This window comes from Sapajus apella, unplaced genomic scaffold, assembly GCF_009761245.1.
Source record: "Sapajus apella isolate SASKATOON/1434 unplaced genomic scaffold, GSC_monkey_1.0 scaffold2, whole genome shotgun sequence".
Classification (NCBI taxonomy): domain Eukaryota; kingdom Metazoa; phylum Chordata; class Mammalia; order Primates; family Cebidae; genus Sapajus; species Sapajus apella.
This window is the reverse complement of record NW_022436942.1, coordinates 62029674-62045708: the sequence shown is the minus strand read 5'-3', so window position 1 is coordinate 62045708 and position 16035 is coordinate 62029674. Positions and strand designations below refer to the sequence as shown.

The window sequence follows — 16035 nt, the reverse complement described above, 5'->3', positions numbered from 1 at the left end:
AATTTTCTTTTTTTAAAGGACTTTTTCCCTTGAAGCTCAATGTACTTTAATTTTGGTCAGTTCTGTTGATTTTTAAAAGATTTTTTTTAAAGAATAGGTTGTCATTAAACCATTACTATATATAATGTTATTTGAAATGTAGTTGTATGTAGTTTTATTTTTGTAACTAGGAAGTGTGATGGATTTCTGTGGAGTAGTCAAAATTACAGATATTACTTACAGGATAATAAGAGGTATAATTTTAACTTTTGGTGGGAGTAGTGTAAATGTCATGTGCATTATTAATTAGAGGAGTAATTCTGTTTGTCGTGGATTGCTTCTCCTTGCAGATGATGCAAACTATGTAAACTAATGGAAAAATGCATGTTTCTTCTTAGATTATCAGACACAATAAAAATGGGACTTGAGGCCAGGCGCGGTGGCTCAAGCCTGTAATCCCAGCACTTTGGGAGGCCGAGGCGGGTGGATCACGAGGTCAAGAGATCGAGACCATCCTGGTCAACATGGTGAAACGCCGTCTCTACTAAAAATACAAAAAATTAGCTGGGCATGGTGGTGCGTGCCTGTAATCCCGGCTACTCAGGAGGCTGAGGCAGGAGAATTGCCTGAACCCAGGAGGCGGAGGTTGCAGTGAGCCGAGATCGCGCCATTGCACTCCAGCCTGGGTAACGAGTGAAACTCCGTCTCAAAAAAAAAAAAAAAAAAAAAAATGGGACTTGAATTGCCTCTTCCCCAGGGGACATGCCAGCCGCATACCGAGTTCCTCTGTCTCGCATCAGTGTGATGTTCGTTGGTCTTCCCCACTGCCTGTGATACTGCTTTGTATTTATAATCCCCATGTGGTGCCCTGTGCAGTGTGGCACATAGTAGGTATGATAAGTGCTTATTGAAAAAGATTTCCTGTGGCTCTAGTACCTCGGAAAACCAATTTGCAAGGATACTACATGTTGTATGATCTCATCAATATAAAATTCTAGCAAATGCAAAGGAATCTGACCAAAAGAAAATGAGAGGTGGCCTGGGGATGGGCAGGGTTGGAGGGGAGGATGGGCTGGAATTTAAAGAAATGTGAGGGAAGGTTTGGGGGTGTTAGATGCTTATTTGCCTTTATTCTGATGATGGCATCACAGATGTCTTGGCAGTATTTGTCAGACCTCATCAAACTGTATACTTTATGTGCAGTTTATTGTACTTCAATAAAACTATAAAGTGAAAATACAGAAATAAGAGAAGGACTCTAGTGTAACCTGGCTTGAGTCTTGTACCCACCTCAGGAGTGACCCAGCTTGAGTGGTGTTCTGCCCTGGACCAGCAGCTGTAACTGGAGGGGCAGGTCCCAGAAGGAACCCGAGAAGAGTCACTTCTTCCCTACCCGCCCCAGACGGAGTCTTGCTCCGTCATCCAGGCTGGAGTGCCGTGGCGCCATCTTGGCTCACTGCAAGCTCCACCTTCTGGGTTCAAGTGATTCTCCTGCCTCAGCCTCCTGAGTAGCTGGGATTACAGGCATGCACCACCACACCCAGCTAATTATTTTGCATTTTTAGTAGAGATGGGGTTTCATCATGTTGGCCAGTCTGGTCTCCAATTCCTGACCTCATGATCCGCCTGTCTCGGCTTCCCAAAGTACTGGGATTGCAGGCGTGAGCCACTGCGCCCAGCTGAGTCACTTCTATAAGGAATGGAGCATGCTGGGCAGGTAACCCCATCAGTGTTCACTTTCACTGTGAAAAGGGTACCTTAGGCATTTTGTTTCATCTCAGCATCTGTCATTGGACTACTGCAGAAATAAAAATGACTTAAAACCAAATGGTTATTAGAGATACTGGAGGAAACAGTTTCTGGCTAAAAATTTATGTCTCTTTAAGGTCTGACAGTTACACACTCTTAAGAATTGTTATCTCAACCTTGGCCTTCAAAGTCATACTTTCTATTTAACTTTCCTTTATTGTAATGAATTATTAGCAGAAAATCTACTAAGTGGACACAACTATATCACAACTTGCTGGCACTAAGTGTAACACCAAAACATAAACAAATGAAATTGCATTATGATCAACTTGTTCCCTAACATTTCAGAACAGATTGACACGTTTCAACCATTAATAGCAGAACTGACTGTACTGCCTTGTGCCTAGCCTGGCTGGACGGAAGGAAGTTGGAACATGGTGAAAGTTGCTAAGAGATAAAGCAGCTGAATTAGGGTGTCTTTTTCTTGTCATTTTCACTGGCAGTTACAGATGTGAAGTTTAAAGGCTTAACATTTGGATATAGGACCTTGAGTTCTCCTGTAGTGGAGATAATGGAGAGGGTAGATACTGCCTCAGCGTAGAAACAAAAAGTGCCTGTGCTTATTTTCATGTTTCCAATCCATAGGTGTCCTTTTTTTTTTTTTTTTTTTTCCCTCTGTTGCCTAGGCTACAGTGCAGTGGCACGATCTCAGCTCACTGCAACCTCCCTCTCCCGGATTCAAGCAATTCTCCTGCCTCAGCTTCCTGAGTAGCTGGGCGCCTGACTGATTTTTGTATTTTTAGTAGAGATGGGGTTTCACCATCTTTGCCAGGCTGGTCTCGAACTCCTGACCTCATGATTTACTCACCTCAGCCTCCCAAAGTGTTGGGATTACAGGTGTGAGCTACCGCGCCCGGCCATAGGTATACTTTTAAAAGAAATTTTGGAACGTTGATGTTTTCAATTTACACTTGAACTTGTAAAGGAGAATTTGAAGCATGTTAAATATGAAATTATTTGGAATATGTGTGAGTATTCTTAAAGTATATGAATATTATAAAAGGTAAACAGAAGTTGAGATTTGGTCCAATTAGGGAAAAACAAGTATTTTATGTACGTCCTTTTTTGTGGATTTGGGAGCACAGAAATATTTAAAACGTGACCTTGAGCTGTGAATCTCATCTTCATTTTTCTCTGTGAAATGGGTGTAATAACCAGTTTCTTGCATGAAGTGAGGGCATGTACATTGCTTCATAAAGTACCTGGTATATAGTAAATGCACATAATTCTTATCCACTAGATCAACTTTTTGGTTGACTGAGCACTGGGGAAATTCACAGAAAGCTTCGTGATACGTAGTGGGTAGGGAGAGAATGAAGGCTTTTTCTCTTTTTTTTTTTTTAATTTCTAAAATTCTCTAGGAAATTTTCTTCTCTTCCATTTCTTCTTCAGGGACTTCTGCTCTGTATATTCTTTTTTCTTTCAAAGCAGCTTGAAATCTAGGGCATATACCAAAAAGAAAAATCATAACTAAAGAAAAATGCCATCTTAGTGTATCTGGGATTGTGATTTGTGTTATCAATAAAATTGAAGTTTTAAGGATTTTCAAGTGCATCTTACCTTCTCTATTTGATCATATTCTTGTTAACACACTTGCGAGTTCAAATATCTGAGATGCATGTTTGGGCCTCCAAATGGAGCGTGTTGTCCCCCAGTTTTTGCTTTATTAATATCAATGTAACAAAGTCTTTGTGTATAAATCTTAAACTAAATCTCTGACTATTTCCTTAGCATAGATTCCCTAGAAAGGGAATTACTGGGTCAAAGGGTATGAATATTTTTAACAGACTCTTGATACATATTGCCAAGCGGTTTTCTAGAAAGTTTGTTCTGATTTATACTCTTAAACAGCAAGGAGTGAAGCTGCCCGGGTCCTGGCACCAGGTTCCATAATTACAAACAAAACAAGAATAGAACATGCCCAAAACAACACAGACAGATAGCCCCACCACTAACAACAGAAAAGCTGCTGCAATCTGATGGAGGAAAATGACTTCTTACTTTATTTCTTAGCCAAATGACACAGGCTTATTATAGAAAACCATGTAAATGAAATACAGACAGTAGAGATGTTTGTAATTCCACCTATCGAGGTACGTACTGTTAATTGCACTTGTTTTAATTTGCTTTTTTGTTTTGTAATTCGAGTGGTTGAACATTTAGTTTATCAGCTGATTTCCTTTGGTATGAATTTTTAAAATTTTAAGAGTACTAGACCATTGCTGTTTGTCTTTTCAATTTTTTGGTCTCATATACTCACCTCTTTTCCCAAATTGTTGTTTTTGGTATTTTTGGGTACACAGGTGTTATGAAATCTTATGTTGCAAATCTGCCAGTACTTTTCTCTGTGATTTAGTATATTGCTATTTTTTTTTTTTTTAACATTTGGAAAGTTATGTTTTATTCAGAGATGAAATAAATAGTTATATATTTTTCTTTTTAATGTTTAACATTTTTAAACTCTGACTCACATCGTGTTTGATACCATAATGTGAAGGAAGGTCTTGACACTCTTTTCACATAGCTGATCGGTGTTGATGCATAGACATTAGACAAAGACAGACTATTCCAGGCAGATTTCACTCTGGTCAGTATTCAACTACAGCATATGTTGGAGAACACAGAGCAGTGGGTGACCCATCTTGTTGAAAGTAGGGCATGGGAAGGAGAATTCAAGATTAGAGAGATAGATTAAACTATACATCGGGAATGTCTTTGATACCAGGTTAAAAAGTTAAAATTTATTATCAGAATTTTGAGTGGCTGAATAGTCTTAACAAACTTTTACAGCTAGTGCTTGACTTATGACCACGGTCGGGACCGCGGACCGGTCGTAACACGATTTGGTCGTAAGCTGAGTAGGCTATATGCACAGTTGAAATGGTGCACGTGGAGATGGTAGTGCTGCCAGAAGCTGGTCCACACTGTCGTACACCCAGCTGGGCAACGTTTGCGCTGCCAGACGCGGAGCAGTCGTGGCTAGTGATTGTGGTCGTAAAGTCGAATGGTCGTAAGTTGCATGTGTGGTAAGTCGATCAATACCTGAATTCCTTTGGCCATAAGCAGTAGAAAACTTAACTCTTCCCCGTTGGCATCTTTTCCAGGTTCCTAACAGTGGCCACTCATATCTCCAGATTAATGTTCTCTTAAGTCTACCTTTGGAAGCAAAGAGTGCCTCTTCCCTGAAATTCCCTTACAAATCCAGAAATTGACTTGATTGGACTCATTGGTTCACTTGAGCTGTAGGGAAAGTATGATGATTGGCTGGAGGGGAACCTATGTCTGTCCCAAACTAGTCAGCATTGGTAAGGGAATTCAGGTACTCTGTTAGGCCAGGCCTGGGTTACATGCCCTCCTTCTGGAGTCAGGAATGGAACCCTGTGAGACCATCCAGTCTGAATGTTGGAGAAGAGAGGTTTCCCGACAAAATCATAGTATTGAAGATTTATCAGTCAGGTTAGGCTAGGTTATGCTGCAGTGACAAGCAATACCAAAATCCCAGTGGCTTTTTACAGATCGCTGTCACAAAAGCCTATTTCTCTGTCATGCAAAGTCTACTGGGGGACCCCCAGAACTCTGCAGGGCAGTCAGCTCCATGAGGTGGCTTAGCCTTCCAGCCTCCTCTTCATCTTGTAGTGTCTGTATCATATTTCCATGCTAGGCACAGTAGGGTAAGGGAGTGGGCACGGCTCCAGAAGTGACACATATCTCTTCTGCCTGTGATCTGTTGGGACCAGAGCTGGCCAGAGTCAGAAGTGAGGAGTGGAGGGAGGATTGTGATCCTTCCTCCCCATGTGCCTGGAAAGAAGAGCCAATTGAATGGGAGCAAGTGTGAGATGGTGCAGCCACGCTGGAGGGGCCCAGACACCCAGCGCCCGCAACCATCGCTTACCACAGGCAGCCTTTGGGACCTCGGTTTGTCAGACCCATCCTTTGCACCCTCCTGTCTTTCTCTGACTGGTTGCTGGGATAATGCTGAGAGCAAGTAATACATTTGGTAAACTTTTAGAGCTCTCCAGTTCTGTGTGCCCAAGGCTGGCGTGACAGGCACATCATATTTTTTAAAACATTGAGAATATTCATTGACATCACTGAGGCCATGGATTTCTGCTCAGTGCCGTCTCCACATGCTGCTCTGTGACAGCTCTGCCAAGCTCTAGGCCTGTATTAAGGCAGAGTCATTTAGCATTTCTGAGCATTAAAGAAGACAAAGTACTTGACAAAAAAAAAAAAAAAAGTGTACTTTCCAAGCTCACATCTTTACACAGTTTAAAAACGTTTCCTTGAATAAGTGGAAAGTGTCTGACTTCTGTAGCAGAATGAGGTTCTGCCTTCTTTCATATTCTCTCTCTGTCAATAGTAATGATACAATTTAGGCAAGAAATGGTATTCTTCTGTGATGGCCTTAAAAAGGCAAAACGAAATGGAACAGCCACTATAGAAAACAGTAGGGGCAGTTCCTAAAAAAATAGGATTACTATGTGATTCAGGAATTCCATTTCTAGGTATAAACCCAAAAAACTGGAAAATGAGGATTTGAACAGGATTTGTATGTTCATAGCAGCATCATTCATAGCAGCCAGAGGATGTTGGCACAACCAATGTCCTGTTGATTGATAAATGGATAAACAAAAGGTGGTTTATATTTACAATGGGCTGTTCAGCCTTAAAAAGGAAGGAGAGGGCCAGGTGCGATGACTCACGCCCGTAATCCCAGCACTTTGGGAGCCGAGGCAGGCAGATCACCTGAGGTCAGGAGTTCGAGACCAGCCTGGCCAACATTGTGAAATCCCATCTCTACTAAAAAAAAATTGGCTGAGTATAGTGGCAAGTGCCTGTAGTCCCAGCTACTCGGGAGGCTGAGGCAGGAAAATCACTTGAACCCTGGAGGCAGAGGTTACCGTGAGCTGAGATCATTCCACTGCATTCCAGCCTGGGTGACAGAGTGAGACTCCATCTCAAAAAAGGAAGGAAAGACTGACATATGCCACACCATGAATGGACCTTGAGGTCACTATGTAAAAAGACAAATACTGTATGACTCCACTTCTGTGCAGTTCCTAGAGAAGCCAGTCAGAGAGACAGAAAGTGGAGTGGTAGTTGCCAGGAAAACAGGGTGAATGGGGAGTTGTTTAATGGGTACAGAGTTTCAGTTTTGCAAGAAAAAAAGAATTCTGGAGATGGATGGTGGCAATGGTTGTGCAAGGTGAATGTGCATAATGTCACCAAATTGCATTCTTAGAAATGGTTAAGATGGTAAACTTTATGTAATGTATATTTGCCACAATAGAAACCACAAAAAGCAGAACCAAAACAGAAAGCTTACCAGTTTTTCCTATAGGTTGTTCACCACGTTTCCTGGTACTCTGTGGGATTAGCAGATGAAAAGCTGGAAGCTGCTGGAAACTGGAAGTACCAGGGGCTTCCCAGCTTGCCACGCTGTGTGCCGGAGGGTGCGCAGCTCCCAGCTCAGAGTGGCTTGCATTGGAACCGAGTTTTGCTCACGCTCTGGCCACTGCAACAGAGCTGTCTCTCCATTTCTTTGTACCGATTGTATAGTCTTGCCGTCATCATCCATTATGTACAAAGGAATTCACTTTCTAAATTGGTACCGACTCTTGTTTCTGCTTTGAGACAGTGCAAAACTGACTAGTCAAGAGGCATTTGGTTTATACTTTAGAGTCTAAAGTTTAGCCAGACTTTTTCTCTTTTTGTGAGTGGTTGGCATTCTTTTCTTTTGCCTTATAATTATTCATATTTGTTCTTAACTTTTCTTTAAAGTTTGCATGGGTTGCCAAGATCCCTTTAAGATGCTGCTCCTCAGCCGGGTGCGGTGGCTCATGCCTATAATCCCAGCACTTTGGGAGGCCGAGGCGGGTGGATTACCTGAGGTCAGGAGTTTGAGACCAGCCTGGCCAACATGGCAAAACCCCGTCTCTACTAAAAATATAAAAATTAGCTGGGCATGGTGGTGGGCACCCGTAATTCCAGCTGCTTGGGAGGCTGAGGCAGGAGAATAGCTTGAACCCAGGAGGTGGAGCTTGCAGTGAGCTGAGATGGTGCCACTGCACTCCAACCTGGACAACAGGACTCCGCTCCTTGTGTTCGAGTCGAGGATGACACTGTAAAAACCAGGCTTGCAGGTGTTGGTATTCATATGATGAACATGTCTTAGGCTTTCCCTGAATCACATGCCTGTGATTCCCCAGCGGGGATTTCCCTGGCAGATTTCGGAGATGTGCTGACCAGTCACCATTTTCCATCATAGTCTTTCCTTGAGGGTTTCACGTAGTGTTCTCAGGTAGCAGGAAGGGAGGGAGACTTTCTTGCCAACACCATTTCTAAATATAAACTTCTAATTAAGCAGGCTGTTCGAACCTCCTTTGGAAAGGTCATTTGTGAAAGTGGAGCTTTTGGTCACAATGTTAAGCGATCCCACTTGCATCATATGGATAATGCCATGTGGTCATACTCAGAAAATATCATCAGCGGTGGCCCATTGATTTATATAAGGCCAGAGGATCTTCCGTGTTAGATATCAAAGAGCTGGGGTCTGCCAGCTTCTCCTCTTAGGACCAGTTCTTGTGAATTATCTGCTTCTAAGTTTCTTAAAATGCCTGTAACCAGATATGTCTTATTGGCAAAAGCAAAATAAAAGCCATGGTTGTTGTGGCCAGGTGCGGTGGCTCACACCTGTAATCCCAGCACTTTGAGAGGCAGAGGCAGGCGGGTCACCTGAGGTCAGGAGTTTGAGGCTAGCCTGGCCAACATGGTGAAACCCCGTCTCTACTAAAAATAAAAAAATTAGGTAGGCATGGTGGCAGGCACCTATAGTCCTAGCTATCTGGGGGGCGGAGGCAGGAGAATAGCTTGAACCTGGGAGGTGGAGGTTGCAGTGAGCTAAGATTGCACCCCTGCACTCCAGCCTGGGTGACAGAACAAGACTTCATCTTGAATGAATGAATGAATGAATGCCATGGTTGTTGACTCATTGATTTTGATGAAAGAAAAACTAATGAAGAGTTGGAAGTGTTAGTGAATTAACTGGGTTTTCAATAGGCTCAGTCACATCTAGATTGTCAGTGTCAGTGAAATTAATTTATTGGTTCATACATGTGCCTTCATTGACTGGAAGTTCTGATTATGGCTATAAAGTCTTGGTTTCAATAAACTAGGGGCAGTGTGGGAATTTGGGAGCCACAAACAGGCTTAAGGGCATGAACCCCATGAAATTTTCTTTAAAATCTACACATACATGAAGAGGATTCCATAGCTTCTGTTAGGTTTTTAAAGGGATTCAGATCTCAAAGCTGTTAAGGAGCCTTGTGAAATGCTCAGAATACCTCACTGTGGCTGGGTTGGTCCCGGACTGCGGCCTCAGTGCCCTGATTGAAGCTGTTGCTATGCAAGAGGAGTGCTTCTTGAACGTTTCAGGTGGTTCTTTAGAGTGAATGTGGATACTATGTGCCATTCCTAGGAAGAAGTGAGCAGACAGGAAAGGGGGAGCGCAGAAATGATGGATTGACTTTATTTTATTTTTGGAAAAAATGCACCTGAAAAGGAGTTAAGAACATAGATTTTGAAGGAGAATGCTGGAATGAGGACAAGTTTTAGTGGTAACACTTAAACACCAGAGCTACTGTGACATCTACATAGACAGAGGAAAGATACTGTGGCTCCATAGTTTTCACATGTAGGACAAAATGAGGTTTTGAGAGTGGCAGGTTGAGAGAAAGAGGAAAATGCTTGAAAGAGGACAAATCTTAGAGGCAACACTTAAAACACCAGGGCTACTGTGACATCTATGTAGACAGGAAAGACAAACATGTTTCCTAAATGTTTCTGATGACGTTGATTGAAACTATCTGAGCCATGTAATCAGAAAATAAAAGTATGCATCTTAAAAAAAACAAAAACAAAAACATAGATGTTGGAGCCAAACTTCCCAGGTTCAAATCCCAGCCCTGCCATTAGGTGCAATGTATCCTTAGCAAATTAAGTAATTTCCATGTGTTTCGAGTGTCTTCCTTTTTGAAATGGGGTTAAAGTAGTATTTGCTTCCTAAGGTTGTGGGAAGGATTAAATTAGATAAAGTCTTCTTGGTAGCATGTAGTACATGGTAAGTGTTTAATAAATATTAGCTGTTATAATAGAGTCAGGTAGTTGTCCTTAGTAATGTAGCAAAATAGGGACAGTTCAGGTTTTCTATACATGGACCTATCTCCAGAAAGTCATCTGCCTTCAGTATTTGTCTGCCTATGAGCTATTTTAGCATTTGTCTACCTGTGAGCTGTTTCAAGCAAATTTTGATGCATAAACATAAAAAGTGAAAAAAATATTGTCATGTATAATTTTAGCAAAATAGGACAATCTGTGTTCTTGTCATAAAATATTGGATGATGGTGTTTGTCCTGTTTAATGAATGCCTGTTAAATGATTAACAGGATGAGAATATCACATTGCCTTTTTGTCTTTTGAAATATATTGCTCAGTCTTTGATCCTGAATTTCATCTAGGATATGGTCATGGAAGCCTCATCATCTGAGATGTCACCCTCAAGATCAGTTTTTCCATCGTCATTAGGCTGTAGAGAACTGCTGTGTCTCTCTGCATTCACCTTCTCGTGAGATGCCTTCCCTTGTAAGCTTTCTTTTTTTTTTTTTTTTTTTTTTTTTTTTGCTGTTATGGATGGAAAATGAAAAACTGATTTCTCAAGTGTTCCATGAAAGCAAAAAAAAAAAAAACCCTGCGAAGATGACTTCTTTTATCCCTTTTTGAAAGTGATGCAATTCTTTGGGCAATGCATTGAGAACTGATGGATGATGTCATAGTGATGACTTATTTCACAATTACACTATCTTAAGGGATCTCTTACCATTCTCCTGCTTTCTTAGTCTTTTAAAAAATCATAGGTGCCAATAATTGACCAGTAATGATGAAATACTTCTTAGGATGATAAAGTAGTAAAAGTGTTTCACCATGTTAGAAAAATAAGATCACCAACATCACCTAATGCATCTTAGATTTTTTAAAAGGGCCCAGTGGACTCATGGAAATTGTAAAGTAGAATGAATTTTTGAAAGGCTTCCAAGGAAAAAAAGCAGAAATCATGAAGTAGCAGTGCTTACAAATGGTTAGAACTGCTCAGAAAAGAAACCCAAACCTAATGTCCAGTGGACCCTGATGATAGAAGGTAGTCACACTTCTACAAAACCCTCTGAAGGAAATCATCTGAAAGGTGAAGATTAACACATGAAGATGCTTATTGCAAAGTTATTTTTATTAAATAGGAAAAAACTTAATTGTGTAACGTAGAGTACAGGTTGTAACATTCTTGATCTGAAAATCTAAAATCCACGGTGCTCCAAGATCAGAAACTTTTGCATGCTGACATGAGGCTCCAAGGAAATGCTCATTGGAGCATTTTGGATTTTGGACTTTTGGATTGGGGAGCCACGATCGGTAGATAAAATGCAAATGTTCCAAAATACGAAAAAATCTGATATCCAAAATGCTTCTGTTTCCAAACATTTTGGATAAGGGATACTCAACCCATAGTAGGTTGATGATGGCACACCAATATATATCAAAGTCTCACGTAATAGTTTATTCTCAGAAAGTCTCTAATGATATGAGAAGAGGATCATGATTGAATATTAAATGTAGCTCATTGCAAACCTGTACACATAGTGTGATGTTAGCTATGTACAATAGATACATAGAAAAATATTGGCAGCAAATACATAAAATGTCAGTAGTTTTTTCTGGGTAGTGAGATGACGTGTGATATTTACATTTTGTTATCTATACTTTTACCTTCTGAAATCTGCAACATGTATTTTTTTAAACCAAAGAAATCTTTTTTTGTGATGTTGAAGCAAGTGTTCTTTTCAGTAGCAAATGTTCTTTTATTGAGACATTTTCTTTTTCTTTCTCTTTTTTCGAGATGGAGTTTTGCTCTTGTTGCCCAGGCTGGAGTGCAATCAAAGGTACAATCTCAGCTCACTGCAACCTCTGCCTTCTGGGTTCAAGCGATTCTCCTGCCCCAGCCTCCCGAGTAGCTGGGTACAGGCATGTGCCACCACGCCTGGCTAATTTTGTATTTTTAGTAGAGATGACGTTTCTCCATGTTGGTCAGGCTGGTCTCAAACTCCCAACCTCAGGTGATCCACCCACCCCGGCCTCCCAAAGTGCTGATTACAGGTGTAAGCCACCGCACCTGGCCTATTAAGACATAATTTATATACCATACAATTCACCCTTTTAAAGTGTCCCATTCAGTGGTTTTTAGTATATTCACAGAGGTGTTCAGCCATCACCACTGGCCAGGTACGGTGGCACACGTCTGTAATCCCAGCACTTTGGGAGGCTGAGGTGGTTGGGCTGGCTGAGCCCAGGAGTTCAAGACCAGCCTTGGCAACATAGGGAGACCCTGTCTCTACAAAAACTACAAAAAACAGTAGGGTGTAATGGTGTGCATCTGTAGTCCCAGCAACTCAGGAAGCTGAGGTGGGAGGTCGTTTGAGCCCTGGAGAGTGAGGCTGCAGTGAGCTGTGATTGTGCCGCTGCACTCCAGTCTGGTCAACAGAGCAAGACCTCATCTCAATCCCCCAAAACCATCACCATCATCACCATCAATTTTAGAACATTTTCTTCACCACAGAAGAAATTCTGTGCCCATTAGCAGTCAGCAGTCCTAGGCAACCATGCGTCTCCTTTCTGTGGGTTTGTCATTTCTGGACATTGCTTATGAGCGTCATGCAACATGTGGTCCTCTGTGGCCGGCTTCCTTCACCAGCATGTTTACAAGGCGAAGCAATTCTCTTTTGTAGTCTAGTTTACTCTTTTTTTTTTTTTTTTTCTTTAGAAAGCATACTAACCTTTATTCATTATGTAGTATAATGTATTTTTTTAATTTCCAGAATTGGTTCCTTCCATTATGAGCAACTTGTTGAATCCAGATGCCATTTTCTCAAACAATGAAATGAGCCTGTCGGACATCGAAATCTATGGCTTCGATTATGATTACACCTTGGTGTTTTATTCAAAGCACCTCCACACGCTGATATTTAATGCTGCGCGGGACCTTCTCATCAATGAACACCGGGTAAGATCCTAGGGAAAGTTCAGTTTTCTCCCTCCCCTTCCCCCTTAGAACAGCCTTGAGCTGACATGACTCCATGTCCGGCACAGAGAAGTCGTTTAATACATTGTTGCTGAATGAATAAGTAGATTTTGTTCCCTTCCAGATTTCCAAGTAACTCCTATCTGGAAGATAGGTTTTTTGTTGTTGTTGTTGAGATGGAGTCTCGCTCTGTCGCCCAGGCTGGAGTGCAGTGGTGCAATCTCGGCTCCCTGCAACGTCCGCATCCCAGGTTCCAGCGATTCTCCTGTCTCAGCCTTTCAAGTAGCTGGACTACAGGTGTGCGCCACCCCATCCAGCTAATTTTTAATAGAGACAGAGCTTCACCACATTGGCCACGCTGGTCTCGAACTCCTGACCTCATGATCGGCTGGCCTCTGTCTCCCAAAGTGCTGGGTCGCAGGCGTGAGCCACTACGACCAGCCTGGAAGATAGTTTGGTTTTTTGTTTTTTAAATAAAACCTTTGGATGTCTTTTGGCAAAGACCTTCCTAAGACGTGCATTAGTGAAGATTTGGCTGTAGATATTTATACTCTCGTCTTTCACGGAACAACACGATGTCTCCCTGAGCTTGATAAATTGGCAGCCTGTTGAATTCTGGTTAGGAGGAATTCCTCAAACGATAGGAGATGTTTTACCTTCAACACCGATTTGAATTGCTAAGAGTAAAGCATATTTGAATGTCTTTCTTCGGATACATAGTATTGTTGAGAGTTTTTATTGAGGAAGGGAAAAAAGAAAATATGCAACCCCAGCATTTTCTTTTTTATTTTCTTTGAGACAGAGTCTCTCTCTCTTGCCAGGCTAGAGTGCAGTGGCACGATCTTGGCTCACTGCAACCTCTACTTTCCGGGTTCAAGTGATTCTCCTACCTCAGCCTCCTGAGTAGCAGAGATTACAGGTGCCCGCCACTACAGCTGGCTAATTTTTTTTTTTTTTTTTTTTTTAGTAGAGATGGGTTTCACCATGTTGGTCAGGCTGGTCTTGAACTTCTGATCTTGTGATCTGCCCACCCAAAGTGTTGGGATTACAGGCGTGAGCCACTGCACCTGGCCCATTTTTTTTTTTCTAGTCTGATTTGAGTATACATTTCAGGAAGCAGGATAAGTGGTGTCCTCAGAAGTCATGTGGGCCAGTACCCTTGGAGACCCCGCCCGGGAAGTACAGCTCAGATCTCCATCTCAGACAGGCACACGTTGCCCTGGGAGTTGGCTCTGTTTTTTGAGAAGTTTTTCCATGGGTTGAACAGTTCTGCCTTCATACAGTTTTCACCATTGACCTCTTTTCTTCCTTGATTTATTCCTTCACACATTTCTTAAGTTCCCTTGTGCCAAGCCCTGCAATGCAAGCTGGGAAGATAAAGATGAGTAGGAGACAGGCAGTGCCCATGAGGAACCAGCAGCCCAGTGGTATCATTAGTCATGGAAGCAAATCAATTATGCAGCCTCCTAATGGAAGTCTCCTTAGCGCTCGAATGTATCTGACTGTGATGGTTAGAACAGCTTTCTCTGCCTGAGGGAATTGGGGAAGCAAAGAAGAAGGTGATACTTCAGCCAAACCTTGAAGGAGTTTGCAGCAAAGGAGGGCTGAGGGTGGATATGAGTAACTTCTAAACCCAAATTATGCAAACTTCTATTTTATATCTAACCGTTTGAGTACTGGATGTATAATGGGCAAGTATCGTATAGACCAGCCTACGCCCTCCAAGACTTCTCTTTTCCCAGGTTGATCGTTCTTAGCTCTCTTAACCGTTCTTGTTTGTCCTCTTTTCATCATCCTAGTCACTTTCCTTTGTGTGTGCTCTGGTTTGTTTCTCTTAAATGTGAGGCTGTGAACTGAAGTTACCTCAGGTGGGGTCTGGCTAGAGTGGAATGGAAGGAGACCATCACCTCCCTGGTTCTGGATGCCATACTTTTATTAATGCAGCCAAAGTTCTCATCAGTTTTGGACCCTGACCATTTGATTCAGCATATTTTCTGATCCCCCTCAGCTTTTGGTTATCAGTGGATTTGAGCAACTCATTTTGTCCCTATCCAAAATGCAGTAATGGCATTGGCCAAAAAGAAGCTTTCCTTCTGCCACTAAGCCAACAGCTGGCTTTCTTTAGTTATGGCCACTTTATTAGATGTAAAACCCCCCAGCTGCTTGGCATCCCAGGTCTTGTTTGTTCGAGGGACGACTTTCTTCCATCTAAACTGTGGTCCTTTTCCTGGATCCTGGAGATGAAAGCCAACTGAGCATGAGGTGGTTCAGACCTTGCTTCCTGCCTGCCACCCATCTTGTCTGTTCACCACCCCCTAAAAAGTGGAGCCGAAGGGGTGTTACATTGTTGCTGGCATTTTAGTTCCAGGTTAGCTGCAGTGATTTCTGTGACTTTGATGTCATTTATTAAAAGCAAGCCATGATCCCAATGACACTGTTCATTGATTGTCCACAAGCTCCTGAAAGAACAGGTTCTAATGCCTCACTGTCGGGGTTCAAATTCTGGCCTTCATCATTTACTTCCTACATAATCTGATTGACCCACTCAATTTCTCTGGACCTCAATTTTCTCCTCTGTAAAATGGGCGTAGTAATAGTACTTTCCTCACAGTCACTGTGATAAATGAATTAATATATGTAAAGTAGATGGCACATAGAGAACACTCAATAAATGTTAGCTATTTATTAATACATTATTATTTATAATCTGCACAACAACCCTGCACACACATGTTGTCTCTGTTTTACAGTTGAGGAAACTGAGGTTCAGAAAATTAAGCTACTAGATCAAGGCTGTAGGTCGGTATGAGACAGAACCAGGTTTGAACTCAGGTCTGTCTGTTTCCAGACGACTGTATTCTCTCCTCTACTGCACGTTGCCTCTCTTATGGGGTTACTAACACCTTTCCATCCTATGGTGTTTTTTTTTTTTTTTTTTTTTTAAAGCAGATAAAATATGAAAATAAAAAATTTATGAACATAAAAAATTTATGAAATTTGAGGGAAAGATAGATGAAATAGATGGATAAAATAAAAACTGCAGTCACTATTATTTGAAATGCCTCTAGATTTAAGATCATTGAAATTTCATTCTCTTTTTTTTTTTTTTTTTTTTTTTTTGA

At 41.7% G+C, this 16035-nt stretch overlaps 1 protein-coding gene across 1 annotated transcript in view; it reads left to right on the top strand.

Moving 5' to 3' along the window:
• NT5DC3 (5'-nucleotidase domain containing 3) overlaps nt 1–16035 on the top strand; it is a 67878-nt gene that overhangs the window by 17628 nt on the left and 34215 nt on the right. The window contains exon 2 of the mRNA XM_032299556.1: nt 12711–12895. Within this exon, the coding sequence (XP_032155447.1) occupies nt 12711–12895 (185 nt within the window). The remainder of the gene's footprint in view (nt 1–12710; nt 12896–16035) is intronic.